Raw genomic sequence first — 22,822 nt, 5'->3', positions numbered from 1 at the left:
TGATTGGCTAGCCGCGATATTCTTACTCTAACCCTAACCAACCCAACCAACGAAGGCAATGAGTACTAGCCAATCAGAGGCAGAGTAGGGCGGGTCATGACTTCACCGTCCTAGGAACAATAAGGCGAACAGCATATGTGATGTCAATAAGTCAGGGCGCAGGTTTGAGAGGTTAGAGCAGGTTTTTGCAGTTACTCAATCTCCAGTACAGTTACAGCGGAAAAGATCAGTCACGCTGATGTGGATGGGTTTAACAGAACTAGGCCTACATTTCCCCAAACCTCATTTTTTATGCTAATGACACCACACATAACAATGGAAAAAAGTTACAGCCTACCAGAACTGACAGAATTTATTCAAACACCAAATGAACATGCACAAATTATTCCAGTTCTAATTATAGTGTGCGTATCACAAATGTCTAATTTTTCTGAGAGTTGAGGGAGATTTTGACCTTTCTTGGCTGGAAACAGTCCTGGAGACTAGATTTGTCTGCATCTGTATATCAGAGCAGTTCAATTAATTGCCTAGGTGATTAACTGAAACTTAAAGATCATCTCCAGACATGTCTTAAGATGTATATTAAATACTCTACTTTGAATAATAATAATAATAATAATGTGGGTCTGATATGTTTTTCCCCCACAAAAAGGGTAAGTTATCTTGTTAAAATCCTTTAAATTACTTCTTTTCCCTCATTGAAATTTCCAGAATCTATGAATATGCAAATATATTTAATCTCAACTCATCGCTGGACAAAAGAACTGTAAAGTCCATTCTCAATGTTTGTGCACTGGAGGCTTCAAGTCTCCACATCACACTTTTCTGAGTTTAATTTTGGACCAGGATTGGCTCCCAAACTATTTATGATGTCACAAATCCTGCTCGTAGACCTGCCCTTTAAAACTGAATTTTCAATGAGCACAGAAAAACTTTCCACTCTCAGCAGATGAATATAAAAAAGAAGCCTTCAAGTGTGAAACTATGCACATACATCATTCTGCTCAGTGAAGCTCAAACATCCAACTGTAGGAACAAGAAGCAAAAGACATTTTTGAGTGGACTGTGCCTTTAACTTTTACGGTGAGTATAAATGGGCAATACCAGATATCTTTCTAACATTTTATACCTTAGTTTTGTGGAACAGATGAAAAAAAAATCCTTCAAATTTGGGATAAACTACAACCAACCTCTCATCAGATCATTCACCCCACCCACCGTTTTTCAGCCGTTACTTCCTCATCTCCTATTGATTAAATTTGATTTTTTAAATGCCGATTGTACACACTGCCAAACTCGAGAACAATTGGTGCAGTGGATTTAGTAATTTCAGATAGTATGACAGGATTGTTTTGACAGGACACCGTGAAGGTAAATCCCTGATTTGAGATAAAAAGCAGCTGATTCGTTTGACGGGGGCGGGCTCAAATACGAGTGGAAGCCATTTTGAACGGTTGAGAAGACTCTTTCGTAGTCAGCTAAAAATTGATACACCTAGCAAACACCGCAGAGGGAACCGGTTCTTTAACTTGTCCAAGGTAAATGGCTGTGCCTATACACTATGACTATGTGTGGACAGTTCTTCACCAGATATTCAATTATTTCGCGGTGGCTCTCATTATTATCTGTAACTGTCAGTTCGCCACCGTTAGCTTGTGTATGTTAGCCAGCTAACGTTAGCAACCCTAGCACGGCACTCTCGGCTCGGCTAGATAACTAGTTTAGCTTTGTTAGTAAGATAACATTTGGACAGTGTCAAGTATTATTTGCACACACGTTATCACACACCGAGTGAAATAAACATCTCTGAATTCGGTTTCGTAACGTCGATGACTAAAAGAGTACAACATTGTGCTAACAAGCCAACCAGATGTCGGTCACTAGCAGAAGGGTAGCTTAGCTTCTAGTTAGTTGGATCAAACAGACAGAAAATGTTCCTGGTAAGTCCAGTATTCGGGTAACTTAATTCATCAGACAGCATAGTTTCAGTCTGAGGTAACTGTACAGCACTGATGTGCTTGACTTTGTTAATATCGACGCTGGCTTTACATTGTTAGCAAGTGTTAGCTTGAACTAAATAACGTCAACAGCCTCCTATGTGTCGGCTAACGTTAGGACAGCCGGCTACTGTTACAGCAGCTAATCAGCGCACTTTCATGTTAGCGTTAAAGCACTTCACCCTCCAAATACAACATATTATAGTACGTCACACAGCGTCAAACAGTTATGTTATTTCTTCGACGGGTATAGGGTTTCTAACGTTTTGTTTCCTGTGTTTCAGGGTTGTATAAATCTGAGAAAGGACGCAGCGGCTCAGTCAAGCTAAACAAGATGGCAAGCTGAATAGTCGGCCAATACTTGAATGCTAGCAAAGCCCTCCTGGAGTATGGTTTTCCAGATAACACTGGCAGATTACATCTATGCTAAGCCCTAATTTGCTCAAGAAATACATGCTTAGAAATCTTCTAAGGTTTGAAAAGAGCAGTTTGTTTCTTGTCACTTGATGTCCCAGAAATAATATTGTTGAGGTACCTGCTGAGACAAAGATTTGAACTGAATTTATATTTAGATAATTATTGAAGTCTCAAGAAGGAAGGACAATCTTAAGTTTTGAGTGGTCCCAGCTGAGAGGATTCACTTCATCTAGACACTGTTTGAGGTCCATTGTTTGAACAGAAGAATTAAGCTAAGTAAACATGAGCACCGTCAGGACAGAGAACCCAATGATTTTGGGCTTGTCCAACCAGAATGGGCAGCTCAGAGGCTCAGTGAAGCCAGCTGGAGCACCTGGTGGAGGTGGAGGAGGCCCTCAACAACAGCAACTAAACCAGATGAAAGGCACAATCAACAATGGTAATTCCCAGCCTGCCCCCACAACTAATGCGGTCATCAAGTAAGTTATTTGACAGAAACCAAAGAATCTCTGCTTGACAACACAGTTATTACTGTTGGTTCTTTGGCATGCTTATTGCTTACAAGAACTTTACTTTTACAGACCCGGAGATGACTGGAAGAAAAATTTGAAATTGCCCCCAAAAGACATGAGGATGAAAACTTCGGTTGGTACAAGATAGTTCCCCTTTTATTAAGCAGAAAATAATTGAATTGAGAAGTGGGAATTATTTGACAAATATCAATTTTAGTCAGTTAATTTGTAAAATTGAAGTAGTTTTTGGGTGTCTTGGACTTCCAGGTACAGTTTTTAACTGGTGCTGTTGATGGGCTTCTTGCTAAATATGTCACTGTCCTTCAAGCACATTAAAACTTGATGTTGTCTTAGTCTTTAGTCTAATCTCACAATGTGAAGCCAGTGTAGCCCCAATGAACACTATAAAGGCTTCCAGCCATTCTAGTAAATTCTGTTAAGCATAGCCATTTTTATGAAGACTTATTGTACTTATTATTACCAGCTGAATTTAAACATTTGCCTTTTAATTTGTTTTTGTTTTTTCATTCAGAAAAGAATGCCTCACAATATACATGCATTCACTATTAAGTGGTAACCATGTATTGGCTATTATTCAATAGAATGTGGTCCTTATAAAGCATATACTTGCACCACAGTCACAACAGTATCACTGTTGTACTCAGTCATGCTAATAATTACCTTTTTAAGTGGTTGCAGTGGTCCGACCTTAACTTTTTTTCTTTCTACGCAAGTTCTAAGAGATACTTGCTGCACAACTGAGCCATTTACAAATTTTAGTTTACAAAACAAGTTTTCTAAGGTCTTTACCTTTTGTGTAGCTGATGGCACAGAGCTGCTAATCGATTAGTTTGAAGAAAAGCATTTATTTTCATTGGAAGTCTCTGAAATTGACACTTTGGCCTTCGGTTTTCTTAGTAATAACGTTCTCCCCTTTTATTGTCAATGGGAAATAATTCACAAGTTCACAAGACCATGAGCCAGGTAGATATTAGCAACCAAATGCTAATTATTTTATGACAATTACAGGATGTGACTGCAACTAAAGGCAATGAGTTTGAAGATTATTGCCTAAAGAGAGAGCTGCTCATGGGAATCTTCGAGATGGGCTGGGAAAAACCATCTCCAATCCAGGTACGTCCAGATACAACTCAGATTTTATACCTTCTTACTCCCCAGAAATACATTGTCTTTGTGTTTAACCTTGCCTTTGACATGTTAACAAAATGTTCCTTGATACGTTTACTTAATTAAAATCACATGATTTAGTATTAATAATGTAAGCAGTTGATATAATTGTTAGTCTACATGTTGTTGACTGTAGGATTAGCTCTCATTAAATGACAGTACTGTGTTACTGAAATATTTTGTGAAGGGTTTCTTGTGATAGAATTGTAGCTCCAGTGTCTGGTTCCACGGTAATTCTAACATTGGGAATTTGTTTAAAATCTGGTTAGTGTGGCATCTAGGATTAGAAATGGGTCTGGCTTAGATTTGGATTTGGGCAGCAGTCAAACTCATGTGATGCAGCAAATAAGAAAGTGAGCCTTTACACTTGAAGTTAAACCCTTTAAATGCCAATCTGTCACAGAAGTGTCATTGTTTGACTATCTAAGTGGAAGCATTGCAAAAAATTCAAATTTATTTTTTGGTGAAACTTAACAACTAGTGGAAAAACAATGACTTGAATATTGTATTGCACAGCGTTGCCGGGGGGCTGTCCCCTGAAAGTCACTGAGCCGATGCATCAGTCGATAAACCCGAGTCGAGTCACATTTTGTCAGTTAAATCGCTGCCTATTTTTCAAACCACGTCATTATAAACAGTAACACAGGGTGACAGCATTACAGGCTGTAAACCTGGGCTGACAGCGCTGTCAGCAGGCGGCAGGAAAGATGCTCTGTGCTGTGCTTGGATTTTATAACCACTAATACTAAGGATGCACACTTTTTCTTTCTGTGAGTCTGTGGAAACGTGATGTTTTCACATCACAAGTGATGAACAACAGAATTAAAATGCGAGTCTTGCAGGTAAAAAAACCCACAAAAAACACAACTCATTTAGACTGTTATGTCAGGGGGCGGCTGCTCTGCAGGTGCAGAGACATGAAGAATTATCATGGGAGGCTGTATTGAGGAAAGAAAGAAATGAATGTTTAGTATGTAGGCCTACAAAATATATATGAGATAAATATAGATGAGAATACAGGTCACATCACCTGTTTCCTGTCTGTGATGAGTAGTTACTTGGTGTGCAAATGAGTTGTAACATTCAAGGTCAATATTTTGTTTTTTTTTATCTATTTACTTTTCATGATGTTGTAAATGGGCAAACCTCTATCATTTAAGTGTTGTAAATGTTTTATCAGGACAGACATAACCAGCCATAAAAAAGTAGTACTTAGTATTAATAATCAGCTATTATTGCTTCTTTTGCAGGAGGAAAGTATTCCCATTGCACTGTCGGGAAGGGATATCTTGGCCAGAGCCAAGAATGGCACGGGGAAGAGTGGAGCCTACCTCATTCCCTTACTTGAACGCATTGACCTGAAGAAGGACTGCATACAAGGTGAGGAAACTCCTTTTCTGCAAGGTTCTGCTCACAGTCAATGTCAGGAAGTTGATTCTTGACTCTCACCTACTTTAAGATCCAGTCAATCATTTCATTGACAGAATGGGGATGAAAAAGGCATGAAATGGAAAAATAGTGATAGAATCTTTATGTAGAGCTGAATTTTTTTTATTTGACTAGTTTATCAAGACAAATTAATCAACTATTTTGATAATCAATAGTTTTTTTAAGAAATTATGACTAATATGGTCTCAGCCTCTCACATCTAAATATCTGCTGGTTTTCATATTCTTCTGTGGTTAGTAAATTTAATATCTTTGGGGTTTGGACTGTTGGTCGGACAAAAATACATTTGAAAATATCACTGTGGATTCTGGGACATTGTTATGGACATATTTTACAGTTTTGCAAAACGTAGACCAGATGATCAGTTAGGTCAAGAAAAGTAATTGTCAGATTACTTGGTAACAAATATAACAGTTGCAGTTGTGTGATTGTATTTAAATTGAACATCAGTAAAATGAACAACTAAGGACTGGAAGAAAGGGGAAATTATGTGATTAATTGCATTGTACTTAGAACCTTAATTATTATACAATGCCCATAAAATGTTTTCACCACCTTTTTTATTTGAACTTTTAATATTTCACAATTAAATAACAGGATGTAATTTGTCTTTACAACAAAGATGAACAAAAAAATGAAATTACTTCATCTAAAAGTTCAGTGCTAATACAGTCCTATCCACCAGCCTGTAATTACTGCCAAAGGTGAAGTGGGTGGATGTGAAACAAAATAAAGTAACTGAATACATATGCCCATCATTCACACCATTTTGTATTCTTTTTTTAAAATATATATTCAAGATAATTTTCTATTGATCAGTGTAAAAAGGCCTAACTACATCCTCTGCATATAGAGCGATACATGGGGAAAAGTCTCAGGGACTGCTTGCTTGGAAAAGCCTTGATCATGTGTCCAGATGAAGTGTTAGCTGGCTCAGGGTACACAATGTAAATGTGTGACTCCTTTTTCACAAGATGTGTTTTTAAAACAGATGGTTTCTCTTTTTCAGCTGTGGTCATAGTGCCCACCAGAGAACTGGCTCTGCAAGTAAGCCAAATATGTATCCAGGTCAGCAAACACATGGGTGGGGTGAAGGTGATGGCAACCACAGGTGGAACCAACCTACGTGATGACATCATGAGACTCGATGAAACAGGTAAGTTTTAGTCTACCTGAGTGACCTTTATGTTGACATCCCATATGACTCTTCCTGTTTTCACAAAAGTGAAAGTTCTTGCTTACCTTATGTGACTTATTGACTAGATCATTACTATTGGTACTGAAGCTCTCATTCTAAACTATCCTGTCGTAATGTGTCTGGGTGGCTTGTGTGTTACATAACATTTCACTGCAAGCAAATGTTTCATAGAAGCATGCCCACTGATCTCTGTAAAATGAAGGCTCCACAATTCAAAGTGGCATTTGTGATTTTAATCGCTGAGGGTTGCACTGTGGTCTGAACAAGAGACTAAGTTATACGTACAGTACAGTATATTATGAGGCCCAGATGATGGATGGTCATCTCTTATGACTAAATGAGACGGGAGTCTAGAAAGTCTGTCTGACCTTGTCAGTATTTTACACACATAATGAAGGGGCTCTGTCCTTTTTGGTTGGATATTGGCAATCTGAATCTCCCAAGAAGCTATCCATTTATAACTAAATGGCCACATCATGAAACAAATGTTGAAGATTGATCTCTTCATTTTTTTTATATGAAGCCATAATGAGGCCATTATTACTGACTACCATTTTTCTACTTCAGTATCAGGAAATAATATAAGGAAATGTATCCTGATAACTAGTTGGTGTAAGCTAATCGGATGTTTTTCTAATATCTCTGGGGGCTGTACAGCTGAATTATAGGCAGGAAATGGATGTTGATCATTCCGATATGCCATCCAATCAAAACATGTTTTGTGGCTGAGTGGACACTGTGAAATGTTGGGAGATTTCCCCTAAAGTAGTGGATACAGCTCACTGTACCTCACATTTGGTAGTGACATTATACTACACTGAAACAAAAGGGCTATACATTTTAATTCGTCAGCCAATAGGCCATCTTGTAGTGCAAGTTGAATGTACCTTATATTCATTTTTTGACTTATATTTTATTTATTTTTGCAGTACATGTGATAATTGCTACTCCTGGGAGGATTTTAGACCTTATCAAGAAAGGAGTGGCCAAAGTCAGTCAAGTGCAGATGATCGTTCTGGATGAAGTGAGTTTAATTGTTCATTTTACTTCTATGTTCGACTTAAACATTTAAGCAGCTGCTTGAGACAACTCTGTGTACCTTCTTCCCTCATGTCCTTGTCCTCAACAGGCTGACAAACTCCTGTCTCAGGACTTTGTGGTTATGATGGAGGAGATGCTGGGCTTCCTGCACAAACAGAGGCAGATTTTGCTTTACTCTGCAACCTTCCCTCTCAGCGTGCAGAAGTTTATGGTACATCTTTCTCATTTGTTTTAAAGACGTCAGTCCCATGCAAGTGATGGGGGGAGCAAAATCCGTAGTTGTCCTTGTTCTGTGTAAAAATGCATCGCAAAGTAAATCTGAAGTGAATATAAGGCTTCAGAAGCCTGAGTTAAATCAAGCAGGTATCTTCCAAAGTTGGTCTTTGTACTGAATTCCCTCTGTGTTCCCACGGACAGTTTTTTCCGTGCTGAGCTGAGGTGGAGGGATAGTAACACGAAGGGAATTTCATACTAAAAAGACAGTGTTGGAAGACGTGTACTTGACTTGATGAAGCAACATTAACTTCAGAGCAACTTTGGAGTGAATTTTTGCACAGAATGATTACTGTGGATATTGTCCTCCATCTTCTATATTGGAAGGGCACTTTTTTTTTTGTAAAAACATTTTTAAGCCAGTATGAAGAGGAGGAATGATTACAGGCAAGCAGAAATGGTTTTAATGTACACATGGGTGCCTGACTAATTTTTTTTTTTTTTTAAGACTGATTTGGAAAAGATGTGAACTTGTCCTTTAAGTACATGTGTCATTTCCCTTTTCGCCGATCCACAAATCTACCTTCACAACATACAGCACAACCTGAATAACAACTCTTCTCTTCACCTACTTTGTAGAATTCGCACTTGCAGAAGCCCTATGAGATCAACCTAATGGAGGAGCTTACACTGAAGGGTGTGACTCAGTATTATGCTTATGTAACTGAAAGGCAAAAGGTCCATTGCCTTAACACCTTGTTCTCCAGGGTAAGTGTTGCTTTTCTGTGTTTAACGATCCTCTTCTAATTAACTAACTCTAGCTGTGTCATAAAAACAGCACTGTAAAAGGAAAACTTTGTGTGCTTTTAATTCAAAGGGCACATTTGAACTTTGATTTCACTATTATTTATTGCTGTTTGTGTTCTTTTTTTCCTTTCAGCTCCAGATCAACCAGTCTATAATCTTCTGCAACTCCTCTCAGAGAGTGGAGCTCCTTGCCAAGAAGATCTCCCAGCTTGGTTATTCATGTTTCTACATTCATGCCAAGATGAGACAGGTCAGCTCAAAGTACTACCTCAGAAATGCTTATCGGCTTCAAAACAAAACAAAAAACAACACAGATTATGATGGATGCATGCATGCAACAGCTGCTACTATTACTTTCAGGGTGCATAAATGCGGTGCATCATGTAGACGTGCATGTGACTCTACTTGCCGTGCTGCAACAATTCACACCATCGCCCTATTTTTGGAGTGTGATTTTGTACAATGAGAAACAGTCCTGACACTTAAGTAACTGGACAACATCTACAAATAGCTTTTGGACTATACCATGTTATTTGTTACCTACTGTTGCCTTGAATATATGAAACAGATTCACGCTAGAGCCTACTTGTGCAGCTTAGCTTGTGCTTCATAGTCATGTTTTACTGACGGTAATTATGAAGCTTGATACTCCTTACATGGTGCTTTTTCACAGCCGAAAGGTTAAAATGTACTCTGCATAATCCACTTAGCATAAAGTTTACATAACATGCTGCTGTGAAGGATTTTCTGTGTATTCTGGTGTTTAATTTGATGTAGGTGTCTATACATGAGTGAATTTGGCGTCTAAAAGCACTTTTCTCTTTCCTGCTTTCAGGAGCATCGCAACCGCGTGTTCCACGACTTCAGAAACGGCCTCTGCCGGAATCTCGTCTGCACTGGTAAGTAGTTAGAGCCGCGTGCAAGGACTCCTGCGTTATTTTATGAGTGGAATTATGAAATCTAAAAGCCATTTAGTTGCAACTGGCAGTACTGTGAGGCTGTCTACATGTGATCACCAGGAGACTTGCTTTGTGCCAGTTTTTGGTGTGGTTTGTGATGGTGGTGATGCACAGTACTCAGATTTTAAACTTTTTTTAAGTTTTAAATTGCGCTAATGTCAACACTGCCTGATCCATCCAGTAGTTGAGATATTTCGCCATCCCTAGAACCAACATGAACAGCTTTAAGCACTTTTGTCTTCTGTTGTAATAGGACAACACTCTGTATGAAGTAGTTCTTTTCTAGCATAACCCGGCCCTAAGTCACTCATGTTGTCAGTGATTTTTTTTTTTTTTATTTATTTTTTTGAACTACCAAAGCTTTAGCTAGCCAGCTGGAGCGCACTAATCAAAGCCCAGTGTGCTCATGTTGCCTGTGGGAGCACAGCACTTCAGTTCAGATTGCACAGTTGGCCTTGGTTTTGGAAATGATAAGATTTTGCTACCATGGAAGGATTGAGAGAGTATGAAGAAAGCGAGACTCGAACTTTGAGTAATTGTGATGACTCATGCACGCAAATGCATACCTAGGGCCTTACTGGTTCAGGTTGACTCACTCAACAGGAGTGTCTACCTTTTTTGTGGTCGTGACAAACAGTTGGTCCAAATGTGACATGTTGACGTAGGTTTTTATTTCTTTTGTTTCCTCTAGACCTCTTCACGAGGGGAATTGACATTCAAGCTGTGAATGTTGTGATCAATTTTGACTTTCCTAAACTGGGAGAGACGTACCTTCATCGCATTGGTAGATCTGGTAAGAGCTCATATCAATAAGTTTGTTTGGGATCCTGCAACCTTTTAATCTTGTTTATTTTGGGTAGCACATAATGATAAAACTATTTTAAATCTTCACCTCCTTAATATCCAGGTCGCTTTGGACACTTGGGTCTCGCCATCAACCTGATCACTTACGATGATCGCTTCAACCTGAAAGGGATCGAGGAGCAGCTTGGAACAGAGATCAAGCCCATCCCTGGCATCATTGACAAGAGCCTATATGTGGCAGAGTACCACAGTGAGAGTGGCGAAGAAGTCAAGCCATGAGCCAGTGAGTACACAGACATTAACAATCCATATACACAAGTACTTACTGATTCTGGATAAATCCAGGATGATTCAGCTGTTTCTGGATAAATCCAGGATGATTCATCTGCTTTTCAGGCAGGCATTATGTTTAGCTGTGCCATTGCCCCTCCATTGAGTATTGTGGTATAGTTTACTGGCACAACTAAATGGAATTGAGCCATCATCAGTGTCATTACAGTGAGAAAAGTCTAAAGATGACAAAGGCAATCTGCAATGATGTAAAAAATGAGGGTGCAGAAAAATTTAGAAATAACTCTAGTTGCTTTAAAACCCCTTAAATGCAGTTGTTGTTGTTGTTGCTCTGTGACAAAGCTGCATTTTTGCCAACTTGAAAGTTTGTGTTCAAGCCCTTCCTTCTTAACAAAGTGTCTGACCTCAAGTGTCCTTGAGCTAGGTACCCAATTTCTACCAGCTGCAGAAGGGCTGTCTTTCATTTAAGAAGGTTATCTGTTGAAAAACCAGAAGTGAAATCTTAAATGCCTTTTACTTGAATCTTGCCTAACATACTACATCCTTGGGTTTAGATTCAGCAGTACTTTCTGTCTTAACCCTCCTCGTCATAATTAATGTTACCTCATTGCAAATGCAAAATGTTATGTATGACATTGAACTGTTAATGAGACTGATTATAGGCTACAAATAATCTACAAAGGGGTCACATGACTTATGAATGATTCCAGTATGCAGTAATAAGTGAAAATTGCATTAAGCATAGTTATCTTGGAACACTTAATATGGCCGTCACATCTGTAACCACAGTAATGTAAAAGAGACTTGACTGACATAATTACTTGAATACAATCTGATCTACCTTCTTCTCACTCTCCTCTACAGATCAGTCCATCCTCCATTCCCCTTTGTACCTTTTTTCATCCCCCTCCCCCTGACATGGAGTTTTGCTTTTTTTTTTTTTTTTTTTTTTTTTTTTTTTTTTTTTTAAATGTACAGTTTCTGTCCGTCTTCCTTTTTTGGATGCCACCATAAGGAATGTGTATTTTGATGGATGCGTTTTGGAAGAACTCATTTGCCTTTTCATAGGGCTCTATGCTGCACCACCACACCCTGAAGACATAAGCACCCGGAGGAAAGTATGGGACCAAGTCGAAAATATATCAATGCACATTGTGATTATTCATATCCACCAATGACACAAAGCCAGCACCAACAGACCCCTATATGACACCCTCCATTCTTCACCTTTTTATTTTGGAAGTTTTAACCAATTTGTATCAAGTGCCTTAACAAGCAGTTCAACTTGTTCTAAAGTAATAACCCTTCATTATTTGTCATCTTGCTCACTTCATACCACACACTCATATTCACCTATTGGAAAATTTGTTCCGCTAATTTAATGTCCGACCACATGGGTGAATTCATAACTGTTTTTGGTTGGGTCATCCGTTGGCAAAGAATGGCGGCGGTCAGGAGGGAGGCTGGTCTGAATTATCTTTTCGCTGGCTTAGCTGCACTTGAGTCTGGCTGATATGTGAGGACTAACTTGGATTTTCCATGGACAGAGATGCTGGATTTTTTCCAAGAGACAGCCAGACTGTCCAGTTGCTTGTGAAGAAGCTTCGTGCTTCTAAAAGACCCAAACCCTTTCCTCTGTCTTCAGCATCAGAACACTAAAAATGAATAAGCACTCTGCAGCCTCTCAACAACCTGAGTCATGAGGATTCCTGTTTTGGTGGAGTTTAGAGGGAATGCTTTTCTTTTTTTTTTTTTTTTTTCTTTTTTTGTCCTGTTTCTCACCTTCCTATGGATGGCCATACTTAACTCTGCGAGACGTGCAGCCGACGTGTAGGGTGCAGTGTACACCTTGTGTATATACCTTCATTTTAAGATTGTTTTAAACAAGTTCATAAGGCTGGCTGACAAACAGAAAAAGCTTTTTTCCCCCCCTTCTCTCTTGTTAGCACTGGAGACTGTTTCCTTAACTGTCAGTTTGTTTGATCTGCAATATTGGCCTGTGAATTTATTTATAATTTTAGAAATTGCAGAATTTATTAGAACCTAAAACAGTCAATGACCTTGTGCATGAAATGTTTTTTGGAGGCCAAGTTCATCACTGATAATGTTTAAGCCCCTCCAAATTTGATGGCGAGTGCAATTTTTCAAAGCTGCACTTAAACAGAGATTGTTTAAATTGTTGCCCTTATTCTCCTGCTACCAGTGTTAACAAGTGTTCAGTCTAGACAGATGGCTTTGTTAAGCTTGTGCATTTTTAGTAATGAATTCTTTGTTGTTGTCACCAGCCTTAACTTGTGAAACTGACACTTGAGACACACTCTCAGATCTCCAGTCAGAGTGTTTCTGTTGGAAGAGAAAATTATATTCTATCATGTAGTAGTACTACTTGCTGCAGTGCAGCTGAATTGGCAGAGAATTTGTTTTCTGGGGGAGGTGTTAGCTGTTACGTTTATGTGCTTTTTTTAAGCACAGTTTCATTACTTCACAAATGTTTGGGAGGAAGCAGTGGGTTTTCTTTCCCCTTTTGAAGAATGTTGGCCGAATGCATCAAAAATGAACCATCTGACCTAAAATGTAGCAGGAACTCAATCTCTGTGCATTGCAAGTTAGCTGGCTTTACTGAGACCAGCCAAGAAAAGATGCTGCACTCAAAACAACTTGAGCAGGCTGGGCTGCACTTAAAGTACAGAGAGATGGATTCAGGCAATAACACTGACTGCACTGCTTTTTGTACACTCATGATGCCCAAATGGGGAAGACGTGCATGATGGTGTAAAACATTTAAAAAAAAAATGGCAAGGAAGGGGAACAGGTGTGAAGGATTACAAAATTACTATTACATGGACTGCTTGTTTAAAAAAAAATAACTTGGGCACCTCACACTGCTGAGTTTGGCTTATTTCTCTGCCCTTTAATTGCTTTGATATTTTGGGTTTGGGTTACAGTTGCAGTTTTTTATGCAGCATGATTACAACCTTTATTTTGCATTAAGGTTCTCTGACCATTTGTTTGTTCAGCCAGAACCTTTTTGCAAGTGAGGTTCCCTTAATTATGGTGAGATGCTCTTTTGACTGTTCTAATCAATGAGAAGTATTATTGCACATTTAATTTGAGCTCTTTTTAAAAGATAACCATGTGACAATGTTGATTAGTTCATATTCACCCTCGACTTTCTCATTGGTTAGGACTGTGATCCCTGTTCTATCAGTTCTGTCGTCCCCCAAGTCGTTTTCACATCAAATTTGGCTGTTTTGGCTTTTTTAGGGTGGGAGGGTTGTATTTGTTTAAAAAAATATCCAAATTAAATGATACATTAGCTGATTGAACAGGGATCTAATCGTACAGATATTTGGCAGCGGTCTGTTTCTTGTCAGCCCACTGGCAGTAATCGCCAGAGCAAATGTTTCAAGTCTAAAATCGACGATCCTTCGAGATTTAGTGTGTTGCTTCCTTTGATTGGATGCGGTTTCACTGCCAGTGGCTGTCATTTTGAGAACCTTAAAGTCTGAGACAAGAGCATCTTGCCCCAGATTGGGCGACTAATTGGATAGTTTATATGACTAAATTGTCTCATTCTTTAAGGTCTTTTTTAAATTTGTAGGGGGGGGTTTAAATTAGTGCATTTGCTGCCCTGATGCACATGTTAATCATCTCTTGATAGTTGTTACTCATTGAAGATAACACAGCTTTTGTGTACAATTCGGCCTGTCCCATCACTTACTGTCGAGGAGGATGTGAGAAGAGCCCTTCAGGGAATTCTCTCAAAACTTGTGCATCAGTAAAACAACATGGGGAGGAGCCTTTGGGCATCACAAAAACAGGATTACAAAATCCAAAGTTAATGGAAATGGGTATAAATGGTTTGAAAAAGTTGCCCTTAGATTTGGATTTTCTTTTTTTCCAATGAAATGTTCAAGAGGAGTACATCTTATTTTAAAGTCTCCAAATTTAAGTGAAGCCTGAGTTCCTTTTTTTTTTTTTTTATTTGATGGAAATTTGGTCGTTATTTAATTGGCAGATTTTTCAGTGAAGCTCATTTTACAGTGGCATTAAGTTTGAAGGATGTCATGAATAATATGAAAGTTTTGTTGAAAATAAAGCTCACTGAAATTTATTGTGTGAAGTGTTTTTATTTTCCTTTGTCTACAGTCCTGTTGGAACAGCTCTGCAAAGCTACTGTAGGTGTCAGTATGTTACCGCTGCTCAGTTCAGTCTGTCTTAATATAAACTGACCAGCAGGCAGTTCTCACACCACAGTCTCACTCGTACGCTGGTGTCACTGCAGTTATCAGCTCAAAATGTACAACTTGATGGTAGTTTGTTCATTAGTGGATTTTCTTCCACTGTGTGACAGTAAGTTTAATGACTGAAAGCGTATATATGTGTGTGTGTGTGTGTGTTTAGGCACCTTTGACAATCCTATATCTTTACCTCTAAAGGTTTTACTTGGAACTTAACCAAGAATTAACCTTTTCAGTTTTAAACTATTGTAATTCTAAATATTGGCATACCTATTTCTTTTCTTTATGACTTAAGTTTTCTGGCTGTGTTGTTGGAATCCTTTCATAGATTTTCCCCCAAATACTGTGTTTTTAACTTCCTGAAATAGAGATTACACTCCAACGGCAGGAAACAGATTGAATTTTCTTGGCAGCTTTCGGCGATGTTGCTCTTATTCTGCAAAATGTTTGAGAGAACAGAGATAACAGCGTTCTGCTGCTGCTCAAAAAAAAAAAGTGTTGAATCCTCCACCTATTGCAGCCAGCAAATTGGAAGTTTTCCATATTTGTGTTGTATTTACTCCCTCAGCATTAAGTTGTCAGCAGACCTTTGCCCTTGCTTATTTTTAGTGATATTGATATGGGTTTTATTGCTTACCTGCAGGACTGTGATAGGATGTGTGTGTATTGTACTAATACACATTTCCCCTTTATCATGTCTGTTTAATAATTCACATTTCTTTGAACTGATTTCAGTGAAGTATACTGTAATGGACCCATATTGCATCAGGTACAGAAAGCTTAACTGTTTGATGATGACAAGTACTTTGTTGACATGAAGCTGAAGGCTGCTCCTGGTAAGTCAAAGCCTGTAAAATGTGATTTTTTCTCCCCCCCCCCAGGAGCTTCACCATGTGACTGCTTCTGTTGCTTCCCTGTGCCTTCCTGCAGATGTTGTTTTGTCTGCTTTCTACAACTTTTCAAATGAATCTCCAAACATTACTGTCTCACCTGCCAAACTGCAAGAGTTCCTCAGTGCATACTTTAAAAAAAAAAAAAAAAAAAAAGCAGGGACAGAATTTGATTCATAGACTCCACAAGACTGGAATGACAAGTGAGATCCAGTTATTGGAGGGCTCACACTCAGATAATACTGTCTTTTAACTGCTTTGTTGACATGAGTTGACTTTTACATGCTGGCCAAAGTTTCTGGAAAAAAGTAGTAGACTAAGAACTATGTAACTGGACTGAAAAGATACATAATCTGTGGAAGTGTCTTGGCAGAAAGGTGATGACAATGACATTCTTGAGATTTCTTTGGCACCCGGATCCTGTTGCAGTGTTTTCAAGCACCCACCCATACTGAGAGATTTTAAACTGACAATGATTTTCTCCTCCAGATCCGTCTTGGTGTTAAAGATCACCCAGAGCTCCACTCCCCACATCCTGTCATCGTGCCAGGGGGGCGCTTCAGGGAATTCTACTATTGGTGAGTGAATGATGAAACCTGTCTCTCAGTTGTCTGAGAGCTAGAGTGGAGTCTCACCAGGAGAGATCACAGCCAGACCCAGACAGGGGTCTCTGCTGAGAGCCCATCTCAGTTCTGCCATTTGCAGACATTGACATGAGCTGCTCTGTGCCTAACAGGGACTCCTACTGGGTCATCAATGGGCTCCTGCTGTCAGAGATGACAGACACAGCCTATGGGATGATTCAAAACTTCCTCTACCTCAACAGGTACGCTTTAAAGCACCTTTCATCTTTCATAGCACTAAAAAAAAAAAAAAGTCCAGCTTGCTGCAGGTAGTTCAGCGGGCTCATTTTGAATAAGTCATTTAGGAACCCAAGCTGTACACTTGGGGGATTTCAAGATTTGTGGAATAAAAGATTTTTTCTATCACTCTCCTACAGATATGGCTTCGTTCCAAATGGTGGGCGGATTTACTACGAAGGGCACAGTCAGCCTCCATTCCTCACTCTAATGGTGGAGAGCTACTATCAAGCAACCAAGGATAAAGAGTTCCTCGGGTGATATTTAGGCCTGAGCTGATGTCCTGCCAGACACATTATCATTCTTCAGCTGCCTCATGTCTTTTTCAGGATAGAAAAAAAAAAAGGCATATAAAACATCAAAATGTCAGCCCTCACGTCTCTTTATGCCTCCAGTGTTTTGTTTTCACTGCCATGCTTAATTAGATTGTGACACCTCAACTTGTGTGTGTAATGATATCAAGGACTGTGAAAAGTATTGTGAATTAAAACATTTCTCCCTGCTGTGTGTACATGTACTGGTTTAGAGCAGCTTTACCAGGAGCACGAGTACCAATTTTTGGTTCTAAGGTAGTGAAAGTAAACAGGGCAGAGCATGTACTCAACCGATATCATGTACCGGTCGGCTTGCCCGGGTATGCACAAAGAAATTTCTGTGAATTGTAAAAACAACTTAAAGACATGCGTAGGGTGTGGACCAATTACTGTATTTCTTCTGTTCTTTGTAGACCTGAATCCTACACAGATGATCTGGAAATGGCTGAAGGAATTGCGGATGGTAATGACTTATCAACATTCAAACACTTGGTGGCTGAATGAATCCCCTTTACGAGCAAACATCGGAAATATTACTCTGCAATGGTCATTTTATTCCATGAACAAAGGATAACACTCTGGGGTGCGGAATGAATGCGCTATAGTTTGTAATTGCTCCTCAGCAGAAAAATGGAATATATTTCCCCGGATTCAAGGATCTGTGCAAAATAAATTTGCTCTGAAAATACCTCAGTACCATGTTCTAATGAATATTTAATGTTAAACACATTCATTCTTCACATTGCTGCTGAGTAATTGGTCTACACATTTTAGGGAAATCTATTTGAAGGATAAACCTGTTGTCTAAAATGCTGATTTTTTTTTCTTAGTGCTATTAAACTGTGTTTGCTCTCATTTCTGAAGATTTTTTTTCTCCGGTAAATATCCAAGGTCATTGAGTTATTTCCTCCTTCTTGGAAGATACTCTTAATCTCTTTTTTTACTCGAAGGCTTTTGAGAAATGTTGTAGAATTACAAACAAACATATTACTTAGAAAATTTTTTTATTTGTTCCATGTCACGTTAAGATAGTAGACATTCATGAGTAAGTACCAAATTGTAGATGCCGTTTTCTTGTGGCTCTACTAGTGATTTCATGTTTTTTCTTGCTAAGGAGCAGCTGTGGATTGATCTGAAGGCGGGTGCAGAGTCTGGTTGAGATTTTTCATCCTGCTGGTATTTAGACAGTGATGGTCACAATAACAGCACTCTCAGAGAGACCCGCACCACTCAGATCCTGCCCACTGACCTCAACGCCCTGCTGCGCCTCAGTGAGAAGACTCTTGCTTCATTTCACAGGATAGTGGGTGAGCGTATGAGCAGCATTTGACCTTGTAACTAACTCGGGTCTGCACACTGATTTTAGCTCCTGGTGTTATATAATGGTGATGTGCTGTCCTCTGACAGGTAATAGTGACTCAGCTGCACTGTATGACCAGGCTGCAGCCTGCATACTAGAAGCAATAAAGTCAATGCTGTGGGATGCTGAGCGGGGAGTCTGGTTTGACTACAACCTGGTGACACATTCCAACCACTCTGAGTTTTACCTCTCAAATCTGGCATCTGTTTGGGTACAATGCTATTCTTGGCCTGAGATGAGAGAGAAGGTGCTGCAGTATCTGAAGGTTGGTGAGGACATTTATTTAAATGGTCAGTTTATTCAAATTACTTAAGATACAGTACATATTCTCTCACTTACCTCTACTGGCATGTAGCCATGCAGATATTGTATTAGTTTTTTTTTTTTTGGGCAGGATCTGAGATCTCTGAGGTTTTTGAGCAATTTGACTTTTCAGAAACAATGCTCTATCTAGTCTGGATACACAGTGAACAATGTTTACGGGGACTATTTCCTCAGTGGAAAGTAGTTAGAATTAAAAAAATCAGAATGAGTTAAATAACCAGTTGCCCTTCAACTCCATAATATTGGCAACAGAGATAGATATCTCAAAAAAATTGACAAATAAAGCCAAAAAAATCTCTAGGGCTAAGTGAGAAACTATGTATTTATGCCATTTGCATGAAAAAACCCTTTAATCTCTATTTATGCACATGCTGCAAAGGTGACTGAGCATTCAGCCTTTTTAAAACAATTATCAATATAGATGCATAAATCCACACCTGCACAGTATGACTAGTCTCCTCTTCTATGGGCCACTGCAGCTCCACTCTAACAGTTAAGGCTTTAAATATTTTGCTCAAGGGTGCCACATATGCTTTATGAAAAGTGCCCATTTGCTCCAGCAGATGGCACACACACACTACAGAGGAGTAACCCTTACATGCTTGTATGGTTGCAGTAAAGTGGTGCTCTTCAGTTCCCCAGTGGAGTCTCAACATCACTGAGAGAGTCTGGGCAGTAGTGGGACTATCCTAATGCATGGTCTCCTTTACAGCACATGCTCATTGAAGGTAGGCTGAGATCAGTTTGTCCACCACTACAAGAATCTCCTCAAACCCACAGTGATAATTCACCAGCTGTTCAACATGATGCCCATGATGTCTTTACGTGATTGTTTATTAAAATGTACATCAGAGTCAAAAGTATTTGGATAAACTACACTTTTTGTTGTTCTGGCTCCGCATTCCAGGATTTGGGATGACACAGTGAGTATAAACTTATAGTCCTGACCTTTAATTTCAGAGCATTTACATCCACATCACATAAACGGTGTAAGAAATGTAGCCCTTTTTATGCAAAGTCCCCCAGTTAGGTTAACATACATAAATTAAAAAATTAACATACGGTAGACTTAAATTAGTAACTGTTTTTAATATTTGGCATCAAATCCTTGGCAGTGTTCATCTTCGGGGGCTTTTTTTGCCTTCAGTCTGGTTTTCAGTAGTGAAACAGCTGATCAGTTGGATTGAAGTCAGATGACTGACTTGGCCAGTTGTGAAAATTTGACAAATTTAGACTAGAAACTTGTTCTCCAAAAACACTGAGTCAAGAGCTTGTTGTAGATTCTTGAAGATGTTTTTGCTTCTCGTCCTCTCGTCTAGTCTGTATGTTTTGTCCTGCTGCATTATCCTAAATCTGGAGCATGTATTCCCTGCACTCACACCAAAAAGGGTCATGAGTTCACCAATATGATTAAGGCTGAAAGGCAGTTCTTTAAATCCAATATGCTGGAGTACAGAGCCAACACAATGACAAACATGTCACTTACCTAATATTTCCAGACTGTACTTTAGCTTTGAGCAGCCTCGTGTTTGAAAAGACATTTTGGGTTTATTTTAAAATCTTGTATTTTCAGGTTTATCCAAATTGCCTTCAGAGGAAGCTAAACAACTAGCATTTGGTTAGCGTACATGAAATATGAAGCCATGTTTGAAAAGGTAAGTTTTTTAAAGGATGGGTTCACAGTTTTTTGAGTCTGTCTTAAAACAATTTTTAGGTGCCCATATGAGCCCATATGTTTTTGCTTGCTGTAATTATTCTTCATGGTCATACTGTTAATACTGCGTGAAGTGATGGGAGACAAAATCACAGTCCTTGTTTTGTGCAAACATGCATTTAAAAGTTTATCTAAGGCTTCATCCACCCAAATTAGTCAAAGCAGGTGGATATCTTCCAACTTTAAGTATTTTTAGGACAAATTTCCCTCTTTATGTTTCCCTGTTGAGCTGCAGTTAATAATAGTAACAAACATTTGTACTAAAAAAGCTGCTCTGGAAAATATCCAATTGTTTTGACTCATTTGGATGGCTGAAGCCTCATATTAGCCTCAGATAAACTTGAATACATTTCTACACAGAACTGAAGGGCTGTGGATTTTTATCTTGCATCACTTAAATTGGAACACAGAAGCAATGTATGAACAGTATGAACATGGGGAATAATTACATCAAGGAAAACCTCTTTCAATGTCCATATGGGCACCTGAGAGCTGTTTAAAAACAGACAGGAAAAATTGAGAGCCCGTCCTTTAAGGTTTCAGTATTTTCGGTGCTTGTGTTGCGCCGTGATAACACAGCTGGCTCAGAATGTATAATTTCTTCCTCTTGACAGTATGACGTGAATGGAGATGGCAAACCTGGTGGTGGAGAGGAATATGAAGTTCAGGTATTTCCTTTCATGTGTTGATGGTAGAAAACTAATGTGTTTATAGTCACACATGTCTTTCTAATTTCATGCCAAGCACTGTCGGTTCTTTCTACCTCCTGCTTCTTACATTCAACACATTTGCACGCTCATATATACATTTACACTCTCCCCTCCTCACTTCTTTGTCATTTTGGATCTTTCTTTTGGTATAATTTCCTACCTTGTTGGGTTCTGTTTCTCATTTTGATTCTTCACTTTGGTTTTCTTATTATTCCCATCAGCACAAATAAGTCCTTTTGTTGTATTTATCATTGGATTTTATCACTGTATTTTTATGCTTTGCTGTGCTAAATACAGTTATAAGACTGAGCAAAAACATCCCTTACGCTCCATTATCTTGTCCTTTACTGTAGCTGGGTTTTGGTTGGACCGACAGCGTTGGCCTGCAGCTCTTGGACCAGTATGGGGCGACTCTCACCTCAGGATGCAGACGTGTGTCCTCTGGCCTCCTGCTGCCTCTGGTCATCTCAGTCCTTCTCACGCTCCGATGAATCAGAGGTGACAACCGAGGCTGACTGGAGGTTGGATTTTGTTTTGCCAGGTTTCAGTACACTTACATCGTGTCCACTGGCAGACTCCAGACTTACACAAATTGACATTAAAAATTAGACTAAATTGTACATATTTTAACAAGATCTGATATTTGTTCCTCACTTCCTATGATCAGGATTTTTTATTTTTATTTGCAGAAGGAACCAAAAATCCCTTTTGATGAATATTTTAGTATTTATCCTCAGAGGTAAATTATCTCTGGCGATATCTGAAGATACAGATCATTTAGGCAATTCTGGACTCTCTCCAGTAATGCAGGCTGTTTCTGCTCGCTGTTGCCTGGATTACAACATTAAGTAGTCCCAGATATTGAACTGACATTACAAACAGTTATTCACCTAATTTAATTATAAAGTTTATTGCTGTACTGTATCTTAAGTCCAAGTAAGGTGTTCCATTTGCATTTAAACTCATGTTTATGTTTAAAATAGTTCATGTGAGAAATAAAAATGTGAAGTGATTTAATTAATGATATAAATAAAAACGTAGCACTCTCTTATTAGTGACTCTTCGAGACACTTTTATTCATTTTTAAGTTAGCCAAGGAATTTTAGATGACACTGCATTAATTACATGTGAAATATACTCTCAGTGCTCAGTGTATTAAATGCAGTGTTTCGGTCATAGACAAGGGTGAGGTATGGAACGTCTATGACTGAAAACTTTGTGCTGACAGTGTTTTTCCAAGGCATCCCTCTACCAGGTGGGCATTAGACAACATTCAACATTACACCATATGTTAAAATGACCTTTGCTCCTTTCTAAAGATACATACTGTAGTGCAGATGTATATGTTGGCAAAAACACAACAATAAAACAGAAAACACATTTCACAAAGGTAGGTACTACTGTAATCCTTATTTCAAATCCTGATTGCATGTAGATGAAGCTGATCTGATAGCTAGATGGGAGGTAGAGTGAGGTTTTCCTTTTCATTTTTGGAAGATACCTAATCAGGATTAAGAATGAGAGATATGGCAG

The 22,822-nt window shown here is 38.9% G+C and overlaps 2 protein-coding genes across 4 annotated transcripts; both read left to right on the top strand.

Moving 5' to 3' along the window:
- Positions 1-998: 998 nt before the first annotated feature.
- On the top strand, positions 999-14,990 carry ddx6 (DEAD (Asp-Glu-Ala-Asp) box helicase 6). 3 transcript variants are annotated; one of them, XM_042414660.1, is made up of 14 exons: positions 999-1,083; positions 2,282-2,893; positions 2,996-3,059; positions 3,956-4,060; positions 5,365-5,494; positions 6,573-6,719; positions 7,691-7,785; positions 7,891-8,013; positions 8,655-8,783; positions 8,956-9,072; positions 9,658-9,721; positions 10,473-10,574; positions 10,689-10,868; positions 11,741-14,990. In XM_042414660.1, the coding sequence occupies exons 2-13, from the start codon at positions 2,697-2,699 to the stop codon at positions 10,862-10,864; spliced, it is 1,449 nt and encodes a 482-aa protein (XP_042270594.1). In that variant the 5' UTR covers positions 999-1,083; positions 2,282-2,696; the 3' UTR covers positions 10,865-10,868; positions 11,741-14,990. The 3 variants fall into 3 exon arrangements, with proteins under 3 accessions (XP_042270594.1, XP_042270595.1, XP_042270593.1); XM_042414661.1 differs by lacking the exon at positions 999-1,083 and adding an exon at positions 1,215-1,371; XM_042414659.1 differs by lacking the exon at positions 999-1,083 and adding an exon at positions 1,391-1,538.
- Positions 13,669-22,317, top strand: treh (trehalase (brush-border membrane glycoprotein)). The gene is given in 14 exon segments (XM_042414560.1): positions 13,669-13,688; positions 15,853-15,953; positions 16,471-16,585; positions 16,744-16,833; positions 17,008-17,124; positions 17,367-17,501; positions 17,595-17,648; positions 18,292-18,488; positions 18,589-18,806; positions 19,482-19,593; positions 20,439-20,477; positions 20,480-20,520; positions 21,194-21,247; positions 21,643-22,317. Coding segments are annotated over 14 exon segments (1,431 nt in total). The 3' UTR covers positions 21,781-22,317.
- The last annotated feature ends 505 nt before the right edge of the window (positions 22,318-22,822 follow it).

This window comes from Thunnus maccoyii, chromosome 6 (genome assembly GCF_910596095.1).
Source record: "Thunnus maccoyii chromosome 6, fThuMac1.1, whole genome shotgun sequence".
Classification (NCBI taxonomy): Eukaryota; Metazoa; Chordata; class Actinopteri; order Scombriformes; family Scombridae; genus Thunnus; species Thunnus maccoyii.
This window is presented reverse-complemented; position numbering and strand designations above follow the sequence as displayed.

Bases quoted from the DNA above. Each gene is read 5' to 3' on its own strand.
- ddx6 (XM_042414660.1), top strand. From the start codon at position 2,697: ATGAGCACCGTCAGGACAGAGAACCCAATGATTTTGGGCTTGTCCAAC. The intron at 2,894-2,995 runs GTAAGTTATTTG...TTACTTTTACAG, and splicing joins ACAACTAATGCGGTCATCAA to ACCCGGAGATGACTGGAAGA. The intron at 5,495-6,572 runs GTGAGGAAACTC...TCTCTTTTTCAG, and splicing joins GAAGAAGGACTGCATACAAG to CTGTGGTCATAGTGCCCACC.